The 21,982-nt window shown below is 37.5% G+C and overlaps 2 protein-coding genes across 12 annotated transcripts in view; one reads left to right on the forward strand and one right to left on the reverse strand.

Annotated features, from left to right (window-relative positions):
* Erap1 (endoplasmic reticulum aminopeptidase 1) overlaps positions 1 to 1,801 on the forward strand; it is a 35,936-nt gene extending 34,135 nt beyond the window's left edge. For 2 of the 3 annotated variants that reach the window (XM_027401855.2, XM_027401854.2), the window contains exon 19: positions 617 to 1,573. In XM_027401855.2, the coding sequence (XP_027257656.1) occupies positions 617 to 769 (153 nt within the window). In that variant the 3' untranslated portion in view covers positions 770 to 1,573. Of the gene's footprint in view, positions 1 to 616 lie in introns of all 3 variants that reach the window. The other variant, XM_027401856.2, reaches the window with a different exon arrangement.
* Positions 1,802 to 2,592: 791 nt separating this feature from the next.
* Positions 2,593 to 21,982, reverse strand: part of Cast (calpastatin) — a 97,588-nt gene continuing 78,198 nt past the window's right edge. For 8 of the 9 annotated variants that reach the window (XM_027401859.2, XM_035440460.1, XM_027401858.2 and 5 more), the window contains 10 exons: positions 19,047 to 19,097; positions 18,824 to 18,895; positions 14,102 to 14,200; positions 13,360 to 13,464; positions 11,767 to 11,859; positions 10,841 to 10,876; positions 10,236 to 10,328; positions 8,192 to 8,263; positions 5,706 to 5,765; positions 2,593 to 4,660 (listed from right to left, as the gene is read on the reverse strand). In XM_027401859.2, coding sequence (XP_027257660.1) covers positions 5,718 to 5,765; positions 8,192 to 8,263; positions 10,236 to 10,328; positions 10,841 to 10,876; positions 11,767 to 11,859; positions 13,360 to 13,464; positions 14,102 to 14,200; positions 18,824 to 18,895; positions 19,047 to 19,097 — 669 coding nt within the window. In that variant the 3' untranslated portion in view covers positions 2,593 to 4,660; positions 5,706 to 5,717. The remainder of the gene's footprint in view (positions 4,661 to 5,705; positions 5,766 to 8,191; positions 8,264 to 10,235; positions 10,329 to 10,840; positions 10,877 to 11,766; positions 11,860 to 13,359; positions 13,465 to 14,101; positions 14,201 to 18,823; positions 18,896 to 19,046; positions 19,098 to 21,982) is intronic. The other variant, XM_027401860.2, reaches the window with a different exon arrangement.

Here is a 21,982-nt window from a genome sequence, read left to right on the forward strand (position 1 = left end):
CTACAATTTTCAGTGCTTTGTCAAAGGCAGACTCTCCATCATTTGAGCTTAAGGATTCAGATACCCAGGAAAGCAACAAGAATAAAGATACATTTTGAAGAGAGCGATTCAGTTTCTTATCTCTCCAAAACTGTGGGAAACTCTTCCAGATTGTATCTGGAAGGAATAAAGCAGGAATTGTGAATTCAGATAAAAATCTTGTCAAGGTTTGGGATTGGCAAAGAAGATACTCTGTACATTCTTCTTTTCAGATATCCTATTTAAAAGCTTAAGTCTGCATGTCTGTATATATAATAGAATCCATATTAAATAGACACACTCAATTAAACTTTAGTTATGAAATGACTAAATCACAAAGCGTTTTAAAGTCTGGCAACGTGAATAAATAAAAGAGCTATAGAAAAATCCAGAAGTACCTAATACCATGTGTCATGAGCTCATGTTGTATAGCTCAAACTTTAGTTACATATAATCATATCCAGATCCCTTGGACACCTTTCTATATAGAATGTTAGCAAATGCTGGCCTTCTGGCATGACTTTTAATTGGCCTTAAATAACCATTTGCTTAAATGTAACAAAATAATTCTTTGAAAATTCACCTTTTTCCTCCCAAGGTAAAAGGATTCTTTAGCTCCTTGAAAGAAAATGGCTCTCAGCTCCGATGTGTTCAACAAACCATTGAGGCCATTGAGGAAAACATACGATGGATGGAGAAGAATTTCGAAAAAATCCGATTATGGCTGCAAAAAGAAAAGCTGGAAATATGACAATTTGTTTCTTGCCAAGTTCCTGTGATTTACAATCAGCAAAATTTTGTTCAATTTGAGTATTTTCAAACTAAAGATGGTGGTTTTGTATCTCACTGAAGATATTTTCTTATTTCATTGCACTTGATCATGTCTGAGAAAAGATTGTCTTCAGTGTGTGTTGCTGCCATGGGTCTGGCTAACAGGTGTAGCCCTGCAGTGTAAAGCCAAGTACCCAGCTCCTTGCCACAGAAAAGCTGAGGGGCTTCTTTTCATTTCATACAGCATTGCTTCAGCCCTGCAGCTCTCAAACCCCGTGCCTCCTGTGTCAGTCATTCATCAGTGTCTCTGCAAGATTGTGGAGAGCGAGGCACATGTGTAGAGAATGCTTGGATCATTAGCCACACTGGGAAACGACTGTGGGGCATCACTCCTATTGCCCCTCTAAGTTGACTGGCCATCCTGCCTTCCTAGCTTCATGTATGGCTGCTGCCTTTCAAGATTCAGTTAACCAGATGTCTTCCCCCCCTGGGTTTTTACTAACTGACAACTCTAGGAGTTTGGAGTTGGGATCCAGAAGGGAGTGGGAAGAGGCATTTTTTTTTCCCTGTGTTTACCTCTGGCAGGTCTTAACCACAAGTCTTACACTTGAGAGGTAGCCTTTTTCACAGTCCTTTTCTATTTCTTGTCTCTAGTAACTGCTTCTTCCTCATCCATCCATGGCAAGGGATGACAGTGGGAACCTTATGATACCAGTCATAGTAGTACTGGTCATTTTTGCACACCCTACTTGAACTTTTGTAAATAAAAAAAAATGTGCATCTAGAACCTTCCTCAAGTGAGTCAAATATGATAGCCACCTATTTCCTCTGGAACCTCTAAAAACACTGAGTGCATCCAGTCTGTATAAGAAAAACTCTTCATTTTAAGATATACTGGAGAGCCACTGACCCGTCGGTAGGGAATGGTGCTTTAAATTTCTGAATAATTCCTATTGGCACTTCCTTCAAATATATTGAGGAGTCATCAATAAAGCATAATATGAATAATGCATTTATATTAGTATAAGGAAAGAATTCTTTAAGTCTTACATAAGAATTTTTAGATGTATGGCATAAATTTCAGGATAAATGAATGTGACTGATAAGAATGATGTCAAAATACAGTGCTGTAATGCACCATGGAATAGAGGGACTGTGGAGGTGGGGGCTCAAGTATCATATAGTCATCGCTCTAACAAAATAGCTGAGGTAGTCAGCTTAAACAAGGAAAGATTTTGGTTCAGTGCTCTCAGTGTGTGGTTTGCTGGCTCTGTTGTTCAAGCCCATGGTGAAGCATTATCATGATCATAAGAGTTAACAGGGAAAAATGCTTATCCAGTAGTGGCCACAAAATGTAAGGGTCAGAGAGTAGTCTGGGGGACACAGTGTACTGTGTCACAGCACACTGTCAAAGCCATAGTCCCACAGATTGGACCTGCTTCCTCCAACTAAAACATCAACATGTGAACCTGCTCAAGGGATACTTCATATCCAAACCACAACAATTACCAATTACATTTACAATTCTATTTTTTTTTTTTTTTTGGTTTTTTGAGACAGGGTTTCTCTGTGTAGCTTTGGAGCCTATCCTGGCACTCGCTCTGGAGACCAGGCTGGCCTTGAACTCACAGAGATCTGCCTGCTTCTGCCTCCTGAGTGTTGGGATTAAAGGTGTGTGCCACCAATACCCGGCTACAATTCTATTTTTTATATTGACTGCATGGTGATGGCTTGAGAATAAGATAAAAATAATTCATTGGTAATTTTTTCCCACAAAATCTGCAAAAGAACACACAGCCAAGATTTTCATGTAAAATATTTTCCTTTAATTGCATTTTACATCTTGATTAATGATACACAAAAACTGACTTTTTGCTTTGGTCACTTTCACTTTTGGAAAATCCCATTTTCTAAATGTAAAATATTACATGCGCAGCAACTTGTTGGAAATAAAATCCATTTATTCTTTATTTCTAAGAAGATAGCTGCAATTGTTTTGTCTTCACTAGATGGGTTAAAAAAGCAAAAGGTAAAAAAGACTAATAAAAGGGACAGGCATTGGTGGCATACCCCTTTAATCTCAGCACTCGGGAGGCAGAGGCAGGTGGATCTCTGTGAGTTCCAGGCCAGCCTGGTCTACAAAGTAGGTTCCAGAACAGCTAGGACTGTTACACAGAGAAAGCCAGTCTTGAAAATTCATAAAAAAAGACTCTTTTAGATCCCATGGCTCATACAAGTCTCTGTGAGTTATCAGCAAACACTCAAGTTTTTAGGATATTTCTAATTAAAAAAAATATTTTAGGTACCTCACCTTTACATGTGATTCTATAGGCACTTTTAAATTTATGTATTTTGTTACATCACTTAAAAATATTCCTATATGTGCATGGATGTTTGTATACTACAGCCATAGTCTTTGAGGTATATTTATCAAAGTCAAAGGTTTCAGCATATTTTTTACAAACAAAAAGAGCTAACACCTTACTGTATCCCAGTATTAGACACCAATGGGTTCAAATTTCTCAGGGAATACATTCTTTTCTTGTTGGTGCCTTGAAAATAGAACAGTGACCACCCTTTTTATGGGACTGGGAATTCGACAATTTCATGGGTAGAATTTGACATTTAAAAGGTCCATGAATGATTTGTAGAGACTACTTTTGGAGATGGTTAACAAATATCATGTTCATTATGAGTGTTATTACTTTTGGTTGGTCTTGCCTGCCCCTAGGTGATGTTAGTAAAGTTAATTCAATCCTAATAAAATCGTTGCATTGATAGTAAAGGAGGCTGTGATCTGTGGAAACAAGAAAGTTGAAGTCTAGTTTATAAATACCTGAAATCTTTTCCAGCATTCAGTGCCAGGAAGTATAGATGGAACTGTTTATCAAAATTCCATCAATGATACCAGTGCAGTGCTCAGAAAAATTTGAGATACCATTCAAAGATGTTAGGGTACCTTAACCTGCTTTGCATAGAAGACATAAAGACAATTTAGCAAATGGCTCTAAGCAAATAATTTCAATCTGAGGTTGTAGAGTGTGGAAACCATAGTTTAATGCCATAGTAAATTAGTATACTTCAAGGCGTTTGAGTATTCTAAGAATTCCAACTTTATTGTTGAAACTTGGTGTGCAGTGATGTCTCTACCCTATGGCTTTGCTCTTCTGCTGACTTAGATCACCTCTCAGTTGTGTCGTCTCTGACCAGAAGTAGAAGTCCTCACTTTTAGTAAAGGAGAGATCAGGTACGAAAGGAGACTGGTGCTCCCTGGTTTGCCCAGGTTATTTATCATTAATTTATTACTAGCAGCCCCAAAGGAGTTACGTGCCCAATGTACAATATTTTATATTTGACTTATCAACATAAACCCGAAGATATATCAAATACAATTCAAAAGCCCAAGAGGAAAAGAGGTAATAAGAAATCAGAATACTGACGAAAGGTGAGTGCATTATTTTTCAAATGCTAAAAAATTAAGTGCAAACCAAAAATACTACTGGGATTTACAGGCACTATTTATAATGTGCAAAAGTTTGCGAAGGTTTTCTCTTTTTTTTTTTGTGTGTGTGTGTGTGTGTGTGTGTGAGTGTTTTAAGAAACTATCAAATATATCTCTTACAAATATAAAGCTTTCTTCTCCCACTTAAAGGCAATTAAAGATCTTTGAACTTTATCCATACTCAATACAGTAACACAGGCGAACCAGACAAATTCATTTTGTTTTTGGAAAAGACAACAAACCAATGTTTAAGATGTCAAAAGACATAACAAATAGCATTGTCTAGAAACCACCCAGAAAAATTGTCACCAAAGCCGTTGTTCTTCAAAAGTCACCACCCATCAGCTGAAGAATTTCTATTCAGATACCCTGAAAATACAAGGAAATATGAATGGGTTATTAATGTAACACGATCACTTAACTCTTAGAAAATATGGAGTAGTTCTAGCTGATTCCTCCACAAGTAATGAAGTAGATCATGGTAAAAGAGCTTGGGCTGATTTATCGCACAGTTTTCTTCTGAAAGATTCCCACTTTACGTTTTCATTTAGGGTGTGTATGCCACAGTGTGTATGTGGGAGTCAGAGGGCAACTTTTGTGGATCTACCACTTGGGTCCCAAGGATGGAACTTGGGTGGTCAGGCTTGGTGCTGAGCATCTTCACCTGCTGAGTCACCAGGCCAGTCCTGTTTGAATATTTTTAGGCCTGTTGAGCAAGTAGTTTCATTTTATGATTTGTAGGAAGGCCAAAACCCACCTATTGAGTGATAGGCCAGAATCAATCACTGTTCTTTCCAAACTGAGACAAATCAACAAGATTAAAAGTTAAACTGCCTCTGTTCCCAAACTATGATTTCCACCACTCAGCATGACTGGTATTTCAGATATCAATTAATGCCATTTTGCTACAAATTATGTTAATTTGTTTTGCAACAAAAACCTGTATAATCATCTGTATTTCAAAGATTTCATTAGATTCTGGTATATGGTTTTCTTTAAAAGTCTGAATATTTTAAAGTTTTTGTTTGTTTGTCTATCTGTTTTTGTTTTTTGTTTTGCCAAGGCAGTTTTTCTCTGTGTAGCCCTGGCTATCTTGGACTCACTCTGTAATCCAATCTGGCCTTGAATTTACAAAGATCCACCTGTCTCTGCCTCCTCAGTGCTGGGACTAAAGGCGTGCACCACCACTTCCCTGCTCCTTAAAGAGTTCTTAGTCATATATATTCTAATAGCACAATAATCACTTTTGTGCTTTTTAGAGAAGGGAATGCTCTGAACTTTGCAACTTGTGTTTCCTGAGAGTAGTCCTGTATAACAAGTATGAAATACTGAAGAGGTAAACTTCGATCTCTTCCCATAAGGCAGACTGCTAAAAGGGACCATTATTGCTATTTACAGTGAAAACTCAACTTACCAAATGTGTAACTTAGCTTTCATTTTTGTCAGCCTTTGGATTGGACGCTTCCTCTGACTTCTAAGGGGGAATCAAAGCTAGAGTCAGTGCTTTCATTTCTAAATTAGAACTGTCCCTGTTTCATCAGGAGAGTTTAATGAGAAAAACTGGCTCCTGGGGGTTAAACAGACAGAAGATAAAGGGGGTGGGGTCAGACGTAGGGAAATGTAATAGTCTAGTCTATGTTTTCCTTCATTTGACACAAACATACTCTGCCCTTTCTACTCTGTTTTTAAGTTATAAGCTATAATAGCCATAATTCATCATAAATATTGCACTCTAAACTTTTCTTTATTGGCCCCTTGAGAAACTTTCAAATGCATAAGTGTTTCTGGAATTGGACAGTGTTTCACCATCCCCCAATGACCCCATCCTTTTCTGCACTGGGAAGGAGCTGGCTGACTCATCTCCACTGTGTAGGGCAATTATATTTTCTACTTTCTTTAAGTGGGTTGATTGGGCACTTTTATAATTATAATTACATGATAACAGATTAGTAATTTAACCTATTTGAGACATAATGTAACCTGTGATGAAATCAATTACAAGAAGACTACATTAGCTTGTTCTTAAGAAATGATGATGCAATCAATGAAAAAACAAAAAGGCCATGAATTTGAAAGAGAGCAAGGAGGGTTATATCAGAGAGTTTGGAGGAAGGAAAGGGAAGGGGGAAATGATTAATTACAATCTCAAAACTAAAAGGCAAAAAGTAGTGTTGATGCAATTAGACTATTAGGGTCTTTAATTTCTCATTATGGTCAGAAAACTGTAGTTATTTAAGACATACATAGAATTGGAAGGAACTTAAGAGTTATCTGAGCCAATATCCATTCTGACTACAGCTTGAGGAATTTTAGTGACAGGAAGTATCCAACTATTGTGCTACATATGCCCAGTTCTCAACAGTTGGCTTGAGCCTATAACTTCTACCCATTAGTTTTCATTCTACTTTGCACAACAAGTTATGTATTGCTATATGAATTGGATATTGAATGCCCCTCAAAGAGCCATGTGTAAAATTCTTGGACTCAGGGTGCTATAGACTTTTATAAGCAGGGTCTTATATGACGTCCTTAGGCCATTGGGGGTGTGCCCTATCTCACTCAGTGTTGTGGTACCCCATCTCTTCTGTATTTTCTGACTTATGAGGTAAGTAGTTTGCCCCCACAACAGATTTCTATTATAAAGCACTGCCTCACAAGAGGAATAAACAATATGATAATCAATTGTAAGATGGAGCCCCTAAAACCATGGACCAGAGTCAATCTCTCTTTGTAACTTAATTATCTCAAGTATACAGTGACATAATGCTGGTCATTACATCAATTGTCTTATTACTTATTAATCCCTCTCAAAGAATGTCCAACTAATATATTGAACTGTAAAAACTCTATTATCTTCCTTAACTTTATAAATTACCTTCTGTCCTAGTTAGAGCTCTGTCAACTTAAGCACATGAGAAGGGATTGTCAGCTGAGAGATTGTTCAGTTCAGACTGCTCTGTGGGCATGTCAGTGGAGGACTGTCTTGACTGGTAATTGATGTAAGAGGGCCAAGTCCATTATGAGCAGCATTAATCCCTAGTAAGTGGGCCTGGCTTATATAAGGCAGCTGGCTAAGCATGGATCTGTGAGAGAGCTAGCAAGCAGCCTTATTTCCATGGTTTCTGCTTGAGTTCTTGACTTTTCTCAATGATTGGATGTGATCTGTAAGTGTAAACCAAATAAGCCCTTTTCTCCATTAAAGTACTTTTGGTTAGAATGTTTTATTATAACACCAGAAATCCAACTAGAATAACTTCCATGTTATAAAATCTATGTAAATCACATGCTCTGGTGGTACTGTAATAAAGCAAGAATGAAATGCCACTTGAATTGTGTAAAGAACACAATTCATTTATATTTTCAAAGCACAAGTTACGTAAAAACATTACATATACATATATACAATATGTATCCCTATCTTTAAAGCTTCAACTTAAGTAACTTCCAGAATCTTCTTTTTTTTTTTAATTTTATGTGTACTGGTATTTTGCTTGCATGTATATCTGTGTACATGCCTAGTGCCCCCAGAGGGCGGAAAAGGGCATCCTATCCCCTCTAACAGTAGTTACAGATGGTTGTTTGCCACTTGTAGGTGTTGCGAACCAAATCCAGATCCCCTAAAGAGCAGCCAGTGCTTTTTACAGCTCTGCCATTACTCCATCCCCCAAGTGGGGCATATCTATCTATCTATCTATCTATCTATCTATCTATCTATCTATCTATCTATCTATGCTTTGTCTGTCTGTCTATTCATTTTAGTAAGGCATGCTAGGGGATAGCTATGGCTTAAAAGTCTTTCCGCTCTAAACAGCTTACAATAACAAGCTAAATCATCAACAGATAAATCTTAATCCCTTGCAAGTGTTAAACTAACAATGGTATGTTTATGGCCATGTTTACCTTGGAGGAATCCTTTGTTTTCACTCCATTCTTGGGTGCTTTGGAATTTGAACCCATCTTCTTGCTCTTCTCCTAAAGCAATGGAAATGTAATGAGGCCACTGCCATCATCAATCTATGGAGACACTGGTCACCAGATGAATCCAGACTATTCTTGCTAACAGCCTGCATGACCCCAACTTAACTGAATAAAAATGTGTAGCTTGGTACTAATCTTTGAAATAACTCTGAATATACCCATATTTTAGTCAGTACATAAAAAAGGCTAATAAGAGAGAACCGTGGGTGACACTGGTGCTTAATATATCCCATTATTTCATATCAATCCCAAATATATACCTACAATTTTATTTTAGAAAACCGGAGGCTATAAAAAATTCAGAGCTTTTCTTTACTTAGGTTGACTTTTATGTGCCATGGAGGAAAGTAACAACAAAACAAACTCCTGTTTTCAGTGTTGCAGAGAAATGAATCTAACAATAGAAACTGTTACAGAAAGCTGTACTGCTTGCATACAAAAGCACAGTACATTTACCAAAAAAGTGGAAACAAAGGAAGGAATAGATTTGAATGGAGGGGAGAGAAAACAGGGGAGTAGAGGAAAGGAATGGGAAAATAAAGGGGGACAAGGAAAAATAGAGGAAAGCAAAGGAAAGGAGACAGAAACATCAGTTAGGCATTTCCAGAAGAGAGGCAGGAGGATGAGGGAGTCTGTAAATTCAATCACTTGGTGTGGAGGGCATGATGCCAAGCTGTGTTGAAAAGCAGCCAAAACAACAGCAAACAGACTGCAATACCCACACTTCCTTTTGTGTGACTTACAAGATGTGTTCTATAGGTTAAGTGCACCTCAACTGCTGAATTACACAGTTGTTTTCATTCATTCACTAACATACATTCATGGAACAAAACAAAGGGTTTAGTTTTTTACTCAGTTCAAATTACATGCTTTGAGCAGTTATTAAATATAAGCACCCTGATAATCTGGGCATAGAAATCAAATATACAACTGAGGGAGCAAAAATTAAAATTAATAAAAGTTTAAAAACTTAGGCCCTGAAAAGGGAACTTCTAATGGTAAAGGAAAATTTAACTCCTTAAATCAGGAGTGCCATGGCTGGTGCCTAATCCCCTGCTCTCAGACAAGGGGAAGCAACTGTCCACCACTCCTGTTAACATTCCTTTGCTAATTGCTGGTCTTAAAGATCCTCCCAGCCCAAGGAATAACTGACAGACCCTGTAACCCTGTAACCCTGCAAGCCCATGCCTGAATGTATCTCACTTAAAATATATAGCTACTGCTTTACTCTGTATTTTGTATGACCTTAAGTAACCATGGAAACTCTGAAATTTGTAGCCTTCAACCTTATGATCTGCCCTTTTAAAAGCTTCTCTTTTTGGCTGGTTGGCATCTCATTTGCCATGCAGTGAGATCCTAGCTGGCCAGCTTGAAATAAAATGAAACCTTTTGCTTTTGCATCAGAGTGTCAACTCCTTGGGTTAGTCTCTAGGCTCTACGAACCTGGCACAACACAACTACTGTATGCAGTGCCCAGCTCAAGGGGAAAGAGGTAGCTGGTGCTAGGTGACCATATGCAAGGAGAGAGTGTGCAAAGGCTGCTGGGATAGCCTGAGAGGGCACAAAGACCAGAAGTGGTCCTGCAGAGTCTGAGTCAGACAGCTGCACCAGGATGGGACAGGAGGAAACTCCAGAGAACAAATGAGCAGAAGAAGGATTAGGCGGTCAAAGACTGTCATAAGAAATGAGCACAGACTTATTGTCACTCACAAAACCATGTGACGAACAAAAATGTTGTCTTTGGAGGTTACAGGCCACATGCAGAACCTATAGGAAATGCTATCAATTTTGTAAAAATGTTTACTGACAAAGGCAAGGAAATATACCAAATAACAGTGCTGTAGGCAGTAGAATTGTAACTCTTCTATAACATTATTCTATTCATTCTACACTGTGAAAATTGCGTAGATGTGTATATACATGCTCATGTGTAGTTCAAAGAAATCAGTATGAAAAAGCATAGTACCTTTCCTGTATGCTGTGAGTTCTCTGTAGTTGAGGGGCAGCTGTCCAAATCTTGTGAGAGGGCATCAATGGGGTCCTGGTCATGATCAGGCTTCTATGATGTTAGCAGAAACACATGGAGATAACCATCTCACACAATTAACAGTAAGATATGCTTAACAAGAAACGCTCACTGGCATTTGTTTTCCTAAAAAGACTATACTATGTAAAGGATACATAAGGCAGGAAAACCTGAGCATTTTCATTTTCTTATATTCTTTCATTTTGGGGGTTAGGGGACAGTCTCATGTAGCCTAAACCAATCTCAAATTCACTACGTAACTGTGAACTTCTTATTTTTCTGTTTCCCTTAAAAAAGTTGGGGTTAAAGGCATGCATCACCATGCTTGGTTAATCTTACACTCTTTACTAAACGTTTTCTCACTCAGAAATCTGGTAATGTTTTTAAAAGGCTCTTGTGAGAAATAAATTAGAGTTAGTAATATAATTGCATATCTGCACACATTGGCACAGAACAAAAATATCTGACAAATTTTAGTTCTTTAAAGTTTAAAAGAAGGCTACATCTATACTAAGAACAATGGAAGTATACATTATGGTATTTACCTTTGATTTCTTTGTAGGTGGCTTCTCTGGTTTACCCTTAAAAACAAGGTAGATGTTTGTTTAACCACATATATGTATAAGCCAACTCCAAAGATTATCTTCAGACAGGAATTACATGTACCACTAACTTATAGGGCTTTTATCCATCTTAAGGCAAGGGCTAAATGAAACACCTCCAATGATGGCAAGCAAGATGATGTGGCAATATCAACATGAGGGATGGTGAATAATAGCAGGATACAGAATTGCCAGGAATACTTAATGTAAGTAAAATGAACAGCTCCTATTCCAGCAGGCACTGAGACTTTGGTCGGGGAGGGGCTTCCCCACTGAAGGCTTCAGAGTATACAGATGGAACTTGGACTTCTTGCTCCATTGATAACAGGCTTGGGAAGGATGACTCATCCATCCCCAAACAGAAAGGGGGAGGCAATCATTGTGGCTTAAGGAAACAAAAATTTAGGGACTGTGTAATGGGGAAACAGATGGGTGACTACAGAGAGGTTTTATCTGTCCCCAGGCACTGCATTATTGTGGGAGAAGGGAGATGGGCAGTCTTGTTTATTTGCCCTCTCAGTTTTTTCCACCACTGCACCTCATCTGGTCTCTTTACACACAGACTGCTTACTGTGACATCTCATTGCTTCAGTCATTTTTTAGAAACTTCTTGAAAAATTAACTATATATTTCTTGGGATAATTATAAAGAATCAGTAAGCATTACTCAGTGGTGTTTTTACAGCAGGACTCAGAACATGAGTAATAAGACTATCTCAAGAAGAGGGGTAGAAACCCTACTTGTCACCTCTAGGGGGACATTAAAAGTACTGTCATGATGTGTTTTTATGCACTGCAAGAGTGAAGTTTCCATTCACTTCCAGACAAGTTAGAGCAGTGACCTAAAATAGACTGTGTGCCTTAGTTTACCTGCCCGTCATCGTCCAGAAGATGCCTATAGTCAGGTGGGATGGTGTCTTCTCTTTCTCCCAGTTTTTCACTATGTTCTGCTTTAACTTTTTCCTATAAACATTGAAGAAATAAAAGGATGTTCATTTCCTTCTTCACTTACAAAATACACTACAGTTACTGTATTTTCCTGAAACAAAACATAAGAAACAGAGCAACAAAATGGATGGTAAGCAGAGAGCTGCTGAAAATGTGAATACCTATTTTCTATGTGTCAGCCCATATCTGAATTTTCAAATGAAAGGATCAAATAGTTACTCTCAGAAACTTTATTGGTAGCTAGAAGCCCAATGGAATGAAATGGTTTTTTTCTGATTAGATTTTGCTTTTCATATTAAAAGCCAGGTCTCCATGCCTTGGCACACATCGAGATAATATTTGTAATTCCATTTTAAAACACTGCAAAGGGGCAAGACAGAAGACACTGACACCTGAGCATACCCGCTGCTGAGCAAGCCATGGACATCCTGGTACCCCTCCCTATGAGGTTCCCTGGTCTTGATCACAGATTCTGTGGAGTACAGATTAATCTCTGTGCTGCATTACAATTTAGTTTTAAAAATATAGGTTAAGTTAATCTCAATAGTTACACAATGATGATAGAATGACAATTACAATGTCCTGCATCTTTTCAACATTGCTTCAGATGCTCAGAAAGTTACTTCTCTTATTTCTTCTATTATTCTCGTGTGCATGATTTGTGTGTGTGTGTGAGAGTGTGTGTGTGCATGTGTGCACGCCACAGCATGGGTATAGAGGTTGGAGAACAACCTTGAATGTCATTCCTCAATTTCCATTTTGTTTCATATAGGGTCTGTTGCTTTGCCAATGCACATACCAGACTAGCTGGTCCACAAGCTTCCAACTGCTCTCTTGTCTGTGCCTCTGATCTCTGTGTATGAGCTGGAATTATAGACACTCACACTACATGACCAAGGATTTGAACTCATCTTGTTAGGCTTGTGTGCCAAGCACTTTACTCACTGATCCATCTCCCCAACTCCAGTTATTTCTTGATTCTAATATATGATCAAGTCAGTTGCAATGGCTTGTTAAATATTGTGTTGTAAATATAAATGTTTATACACAGTGAATATAGTGCAGTTAGTTCATTATGTCCTTCTAGATATACTTCTGCTGAGTAAAAGTTCTCACATACAGTTTGAATGCAGATTCGGTTATACTTGCAAAAGAGGTACAGGGGAAATCTGTGCTACATGTGTAAGCTCTGCCACTATGAATTCAAAGGGTAGCCACTCAAGTATATGCCTTTGGGTAAAGGTCCTGATTCCCAAATAAGACCAGGAAAAAAATATTGGAAGAGGAAAAAAAAACTTCAAACATAGCTGTGCTTTCATTTTATAATTAAGTCTGGAAACAGGAATGTTTTCTGTAATGCCATCTGTACCCCAAACATAATCTTTAGTGAGAAAAAATAAATGCAAGCTACCCCATAAAACAGGACAACTAGATGGAGTGGCCCAGATGCTCCCCACCTCCAGACAATGCCAGGGTGTCTTTCTCCTCTGTGGAGGGGAGGGGATTATCTTTTACCTTTACTTTGTCATCTACTGGTTTGTTTTCATCTGGGTCAGGCTGTCTTTCCCCAAGACTGTCAGAGAGTTCATCCAAAGCATCATTGAGGTCTTTGTCTCTGTGCTAAAAGGTAAATAATTCTCAATTAGTTACAAGTTGGCCAAATTGTTCAGGAAAATCACCCAGGAACCCCATCATTTCAGTATGAACATCTAGGAGTAAGTCACAGGAATAGGCAGTGTCAGGGGACGGATATGCTGACAGTGGAAGAGACAAAGAGCAGTGCAAGCTTCCGCCTCCGCTAGACAGCTTGCTCATGAAAATACCACCAGGTTAAGGAAGTCTTTTGTTGGAAATATCAGGGGCTACAGACAAATAAGTGACCTAAATAGTACCTAGAGATTCCATAAACAAATTGATTTCCATTTTAATCCACTAATATAGTCAGACGGCTAGCAAGCAGAGTTCTCAGCAGAGCATGAGTATGTCTTTGGTTTTGTGGCTCCTCTAAGTGATATCAGATGGGGGAGGACATGACAAAGTACAGCCATAAAACTCAGAGCCATTATCCTGCCATTTCTTGTCACCTCACAGATAGGACTTGTCTCCCAGAATCACCAATCTAAGGCTTTCGGTAATACAAGGGGACATTGCCAGTCTTTCCAATAATTTTTCCTGTTTTCATTTGTGCTAGACAGTGCCTTATTTTCTTTCACGTTGCTATTTTAAGAATATTTCCCAAGGAAGACATGTTGCTTACCTCAGTGTCAGGTGGTGGGGCTGCTGCGTTCGTGTTGGGAGCAGGCGTCTTGGAAACTACTTCAGAGATGGCAGCAGAAAGTTTGGCATCTTCAAATTCCTTTTATTAAAAAGTTACTGTTAACATGTTGCATATAAGATTATGACCACCATATCATTGCTTAAAATACAACTCTTCAAACCACTTCATGCTGCCGATCACCTTTACTCATGCCTCTCAGCAGTTTTGGATGCATTGTCTTTCTATTTCCATCTCTATAGTATTTTTACAACTTCTCATTTCTATTTTCTTACACCTATTTTTACTGCTAATTATGTGTATGTATGTGCACCTGTGAAGGTGAATGTGTATGTGAGAACGGTTGCCCATGAAGCTAACAAGAGGGCACTGGATCCTCTGAAGCGGTAGTTAGAAAAAGCTGTGAGCTACCTTTTGTGGGTGCTGGGAACTGAATTTGGGCCCTCTGGAAGAACAGTATGTACTCTTAACCACTGAGACATCTGTTCAACTTGTGACTTCCTGTTTCTATTTCATATTTGTTTTTGTAAATGTCACCCAACAATCTACTCAGATTTCTGTAGCTTATTTATGTTCTTCTTGTTAGACACTGGGTTATTAGAAGTTTTAAAAAAGTATTTTGCAATTATGCTCTCTATAAATTATAGACAGGTCTTTTGGGGGGTGGGGACTTAAAATCTTTCCAGCTTAGTTTCTGTTCAGTGCCAAGTTGAGGAGGGCTTTAGAGTTCAGAAGAAGGAGTATAGCCTCATATCCGATGCTCCAGTTAGATAAAGTTAGATCTTTAAAAATTGTGATATTCAGTGTTATGGTCTTGACGAGAGATAGGAATTCTGTGGAAGAGAAAAATTTAAACTTCTTTATTTTTAACTGACACAAAAGAGTAAAAAATCTGAACATATTAATGGAGTAAAGGACAATGTTAAAATACCTTTGTATATTAGGTAATGTTTAAATGAGACTAAATCATTTAAACTTCTTTATTTTTAACTGACACAAAAGAGTAAAAAATCTGTACATATGAATGGAGTAAAGGACGATGTTAAAATACCTTTATATATTATGTAAGGTTTAAATGAAGCTAAAATCTATCTCTGCAAATATTTATCATTTCTTTATGGTAAAAAACTTCAAAATACTTTTCTTCTACCATATAGAAATATTTACTTCATTTAAAAAAATAAACGGGTCTTTAAAAATCCACAGCACTGGCACTGTCTAATAAGAATACATACTGTGGAAACAATGGACAGTAGGCCTGTTTGCTATTGGCATAATTAAACTTTTATATCATATGTTCACTTCACTGTCATACTGTACTACATGTCTTAAGCCACCAGTAGTTTTTTGTTCTGAAGTATGTACAACAAATTATTTTTGAAAGTTTTTGAAATAAAATTCATTCTCAGTTTCCTTTTAAAATGCTACATTCCTCATCTCCATTGATTTCTTTTTTAATGCTTCTTGGAACAAGTGATGCTGTTTTTACTAATTATCACTGTATCAAAGGCCCAAATGTTTAATGGGCTAATAATACCTAAAACATTTAAAAATACTTATGCTTTTATATTTTTACAGATCTACTTCTCAAATACATTCTAGAATAGTTTTATTGAGTTGCAGAAGGTAACTTAGGGATCTTTTAATAACAAAATAATTCATTAACTATACAAGGGTTTAGCCATTGTTCTTCTAGAACAATGAACCCATCTTAGATAGATTCCTATTTCTGTGCCTTTATTTTCTATTCATTTTTATTTTGTATTTTTTATGTTTACAATCTCCTATTAATAATATTAACTGGTTTGGGTTTTTATTTTGTTGTTTTTTTTTAAAATCTGGAGGTAATCTTATAAGGATTTTCAAAAATTCTTTAATTACTACTCATATATACATATCAATCCCCCCATTCCCTTGCCCTCCCATCCTCCCATGTTCCCCACCAACTCCCCCAAACCCACCCCCTAACTCCTTCTCAGGGATAGTGAGGCCCTCCATGGGGAACCTTCAAAATCCATCACATCATTTGTGGGAGGGCCTAGGCCCTCTTTGCTGTATCTGGCCTGCAATAGTATTCCTCCATAGGGAATGGGCTCCCAACAAGACACTAGCACACATGCTATCATTGATAAGTCTTATCTGAAAACAATCATACCCACAAATATACACAAGCATTCCTTTTGAATATTTGTCAATTACTTTTTATTTGTTGTTAATGACTTACAACATTCAACAGAAATCAAAGTTTTATAATTTTAGAAAATGTCTCTCATTTTATATTAAATATTTTGTTCTTGGCAGTAAACAGATACCATTAAGTGATTGCTACTCTTTCAAGGTTTTTATTTAAAGAATGAATGTATGTTAAATTTCAAATATATAGTTTTGTTTTTAAGATTTATATATTTCATTTATATAAGTGTTTTATCCATATATATATATATAATATATATATATATATATATAATATATTCTTCGTGTCTGTGAAGGTAAGAAGTAGGCATCAGATCCCTTGGGCCTATAATTACAGGCAGTTGTAAGCAGCCAAGTAGGTACTGAGAATCAGACCTGGGACCTCTGTAAGAGCAAGTAATTAAGAGACCATAACCACTGAGAAAACTTTCCAGCCCTGTTTCAGTTTTTGATACAGGATCTTACTATGTACACAAGACTGCCCAGGCACTCTCAGAGACCCACCTGCCTCTTACTGGGATTAGAGGCATGCACCATCACATGTTAAATTTATCTTTTATATGGATATAACTATTTGATTATTTCTAGTGGCTATATTACTATGCTATATTGACAATTTCCGTGCCAATGAATATTTATGATTTTGGTAAAAAATGACTTCAATACCTGTCTCTGTCTCCCCAGTGCTGGGATTAATGGTGGATGCTGCCACCGCCTGGCTACTTGATAAGATTTTTAAAAGTGAGAGGGAGTATTTGTAAGAAGCAACTTATGATGACATACTTGTGTCATGGAGGTACTACCTAGACACTGACATTTAGAAGTAAGCCCTTAACTGCTTAATGGAAGTAGTATGTGAGAAGTTCTCATGTCTTCTTTAGTTTTGCCTTTTTCAGGCTTTATGAATGTATTTTTGTCTAGAATTTCTTTAAAGTTTTTGTGCAGTTTTTCCCCAAATCAGTTTAACTCTTGTACTGCCTGTTACATCTTTTTTATACAAATTTTATACAAATTTTTATACCAAATTTGAGTTTACTGTGTTCTCCTTTTCCTCTATTATACTCACCAGTACTTTTTAAGATTTGATGTTTGTAAGAACCAAGTAATGATTGTCTTTGAAATATAAAAACAGAATTGATCTCTGACACACATGTACACTTGCCAGTATTTTACAAAGTGCCTGTGTTTTCAAAAGGAACAGCTTCCAGGCAGTCAGCACAGGACTATGCTCTCTCCAAGCATGTTCAGTGCTAAGTTGCACACAGGCTTAATCTTCCTACTCTCCATACTATGACTGTTAGAAAATTAAAATTCAACAGATATGAAATTCATCAAATTTACCTTGTCTTATTTTAAAGATAAATGGCAGAAAATACATGTATTCTGATTTGGCTACTTTTAAATTTAATTTTATGTTGTTTTATTTTCAATAGTATATTCTGAATTTACTTCTTGATTTTAGTGTTATTGAAAGAACATTTTTAAAATTATACTTTCCCCATAATTTCTGTTCTATTTTACTATGACCAACAAGGATGGTCTATGCAGTAGTTACTTGTGCTGTGGGATAGCCCTTCTGTATGTTGTGAATATATTTTATTACCATTGGTTAATAAAGAAGCTGCTTTGTCAGGCAGGAAATCCAAGGAGAGATACAGGGAGAAGAAAGGCAGAATCAAGGGAGACAGCAGCCAGCTTCTCAAGAAGCAAGATGTCAGCAGACCAGTAATGCCACAGCCACTCAGCAATAAATAGATTAATAGAAATGGATTAATTTAAATGTAAGAGACAGTTAGTAATAAGCCTGAGCTATTAGGCCAAGCAGTTTGTAATTACTATTAAGCCTCTGAGTGATTATTTAGAATTGACTTTGGGACCGGGTGGGACAGAAAAGTCTCTGTTTATACTTACTCCATTCTATTTGAATTTTATGAGTCAATATACAAAACTTTCTTTGCCACTAGAGTTTGTAACAGTGTCCCACATGATTTTCTAGTCTGTTATTTCTATTTCATAAACTATATTTTTCATCCTGACAATTTTTCCTTTGATTATTAATTTTCTTTTTTTAAAAGATTTTATTTATTTATTATGTATACAACATTCTGTTTCCATGTATATCTGCACATCAGAAGAGGGCACCAGATCTCATAACGCATGGTTGTGAGCTACCATGTGGTTACTGGAAATTGAACTCAGGACATCTGGAAGAGCAGTTGGTGCTCTTAACCTCTGAGCCATCTCTCCAGCCTGATTGTTAATTTTCTAAAAGAACATTTTTAAAAAGTAAATTGCTTTATCTCAAATCTGCTTAGACATGTCTCAGGAAGGGGGTGACACAGCTCAGTATTACAGTTCCAAGAAACTCTGCCTCAAAAAACTAGAAAGAAAGAAAAAATAAAGAAAGAAAGGAGAGGGAAGGAGGGAGGGAGAGAGGGAGGACAGACGGATGGACAGAAGGAAGGACAAGAAAAGAAGAGAAAAATAGTTAACTATGTGCTTCATACTTACAAGAGAGGGTATGTTTTCAGGACTGGAAAAGTCCTGAGACAATGCATCAAGAAGGAAGTCATCACTCAATGGCTGCAAGAAACAGAAAACATATCAACAAAAATAATGCTGGCATACCTCCTTTTTCAGTATCCACCAGCTCACTAAAAGGAAAAGCTATTCCCTTCCCAGATTACCAGTCAGAGGCCACAGAAGACAGACTTAGAGAAAGCACATTGCTTACAGGAAGTTGTTCCTTAAGCTCTTTCGGCAGGAGTGGTTTTCCATCCTTATCCTATTCAGAGTGAAAACATAACATTAATTACTTTACATACTAATTATCCACTTAAGAAGCATCATCATAGCAGAGACTATATCCACTGAATTCAGTTCAGATTCACAGTCAACTTATATGCATCACATTTTCCTTGGCCAAGGAGTCTAATAGCTCATTCACTGTGGCTTGTGACACAGAAGAACAGAAATGAACACAAAAGAAAAATATATGAACTATTAAAGCAGTATGTATCAGGGGTGTGTCAGCAAACCTCCAATGTATAAGGAAACACTGGGAACATAATAAAAATCAGCTGAAGCCCCAACTCTCAGGGAGCTTTTTTTCTGGGTGAAGCACTCTCAAATATAGAGCTTGGATTATGTTAAGTTTCAAATGTGGCTTCCAATGGTACTTTTGAGTAACAGAGCAAAACCAAAAATAATAACAAATATTAAAAATAAAAGATGTATAGATTAATGCTAAATTCAGTTTATTTATCTGTGTAAAAATAAATGAGAACAAGAGTACATACAAAGATTTTCCCTAGGAAAGTGGTTAAAATGTTTTGCTTTGTTACATTTCAAATGTGCTATGTAATTGTTTAGAGCTATCTGCTGCTTTCTGATAGCTAACACAACCCTCTTGTCCTTTGAGTTCACTTGTAGCTTTGGCTCTTCTTTAAAGGCGGAATCTCCTACTCCTAGACCACGTCTTAGCTGAAAAGGCAGTAAATATCCCAAGTGAGGCATGGGACCCTGAGGCCTCCTTGGCTCTATATTAAACTTGAAGTCCACCTTATACTACCTCATTAACCAGTGGCAGGAAGGGGGAACTTGAGTTCTGAATACAGAGAGCAGACCCTTGCTATAGCTACCTAATGTGAGCACAGATGATGAATGAAAGTGGTATTTAAACAAGAGGTCAAGTCAGCACCCTGGAAATATGATAAAGCATGGGCAACTGACAATGTGTGAGATAAGTTCAAAGGACAAAACTAACACTAAATATAGGGCCAGAACAACCAATCCCTGAGGTAGCACTACTAAGATTCAGTGAGGTCAGGGAGAAAGTAGCCAGCTTCCTGCTAAGTTAACTACGGATGGCCTGCTTCTGTGGAACTAGGATCAGAGACAGATAGATTTGTGGCCTTGAAACTGTCCTGAAGAATTTTTAAAACAATGTACATACAAGCTGCAAACAAAAGGGATGCCATCACTTTTGGTTGCGGTATGAAATTCAGAAGTGTCCAGGATAATAAATTTTAAGGAGAATTCAGTGTAAGATCTTGAGTTGCAAAATAAACTAGTGCATGTGGATGGGTGAGGACTCTGAATTCAGCTTCTCACAACTGCTACTGAAGTACATTTTAACATTTCTGTCAGTGGCATGTTATGAAAATGACTATTTGTTCAACTGCCTATGTGCTGCTCTGTTTAAAATGCACACTGAAACTCATCATAGTGGGATTTTTCCATTGGCCACTTGTTCTACACATCCTGTCCTTTCGCCATGCAGAGGACAGGTCAACATCACTTTACTCAATGTTTAACAAGTTCTCATGTTTTCAGCTTCTATTTAAGAACTGAAAAGTTTTCTGCATAGGAAGTAATTGTACATGATGGTTTTCATTTGTTTGTTTAACCTCCAAAAGGTTTTCCTATGTTTGTGGTATTAAAACAAATCACATGTCTAAAGAGAAAAATATTTGGTGCCTAGATGCTAATTTTTCTTCCTATTAAAGGAAGAAAGGGCTACTGAAGAATATGTTTTAGTCTCTGTTGCTGTCACCTTGGTTGCCTCACAGAATTTGAAGGTAAGTACCTATTGCTGACACCACTACAACTTTGGACACAGGACTTGGGGGAATTGACCTGGAAGCCTCCTCCCCGAGGAATAACTCTCACTGTATTAGAAGGTGCTATCCAAACTGCCAAGAGAGAAAAGCAATCACCAGTCCTGCCCACCTGTGATGGGTATGAACCACGATGACTAGTAGTGACAAGATATCTGTAAAGGTACAGTAATGACACATACCTTGGTGCTACCCAACAGCTTTGTTATTGGACTTAAGTCCTGCCCAACAGGAAAGAATTTGTGTCTGGTATTGTGAACATAGACAAGTATCCATGGCTGGTGAGGCCACGGAACTTTGAGGAGAATGTACTATTGCACCTTCCCAAACCAGTATGATCTCTAACTGCATGCTCTGGTTGTTTTTGATATTTTATTTTAATTACAACATCTCTCCCTTACCCTTCCTCCTTCCAAACTCCTCCATATACCACTCCTCACTCTCCCTTCCAATTTGTGGCCTCTTTTTTATCAATTATTATTTTATGCATATATGTATTTGTATATATGTATATGTATATATGTATATTTGTACATATGTATATATGTATTCCCAAATGTAAGCTGTTGAGTCCATATAATATTACTTGCATGTGTCTTAACTATGCTCTTAATAATAATCCTTATATCCACAGATAAGTGAAGCTCTCATCCCTCAGAGAAGCTTCTTGTTGCAGCAGATGAAGACTATTACATAAAGCTACAACTAACGAGAATGCAGAGAGCAACTAACCATGAGGTCCCCAGCTCCAATGGATATAACTATGACATGACCCCACAACTGAGGTTTAGGGAACATCGTAGATGAACAAGCAGAAAGAGTTCAAGAGCCAGAAGGCCAGGATGTCTCCTGCAGGGTTGCATCTTCTGTATATGACAGGGAAGCTGCATTCATGAAATCTCAACAATTTGGTCGCCTAAACAAGACTCGAACAATGACATTATCAGTTGACTTGACAATGTGGAAGAGGGAAATCTCATGGGACCCCATCTCTAGATGAAGAGCTGAGAGAAGGAGAAACAATATCCCCCAGGGATGAGCTCCATAACTG

This window comes from Cricetulus griseus, chromosome 2, assembly GCF_003668045.3.
Source record: "Cricetulus griseus strain 17A/GY chromosome 2, alternate assembly CriGri-PICRH-1.0, whole genome shotgun sequence".
Taxonomy (NCBI): Eukaryota; Metazoa; Chordata; class Mammalia; order Rodentia; family Cricetidae; genus Cricetulus; species Cricetulus griseus.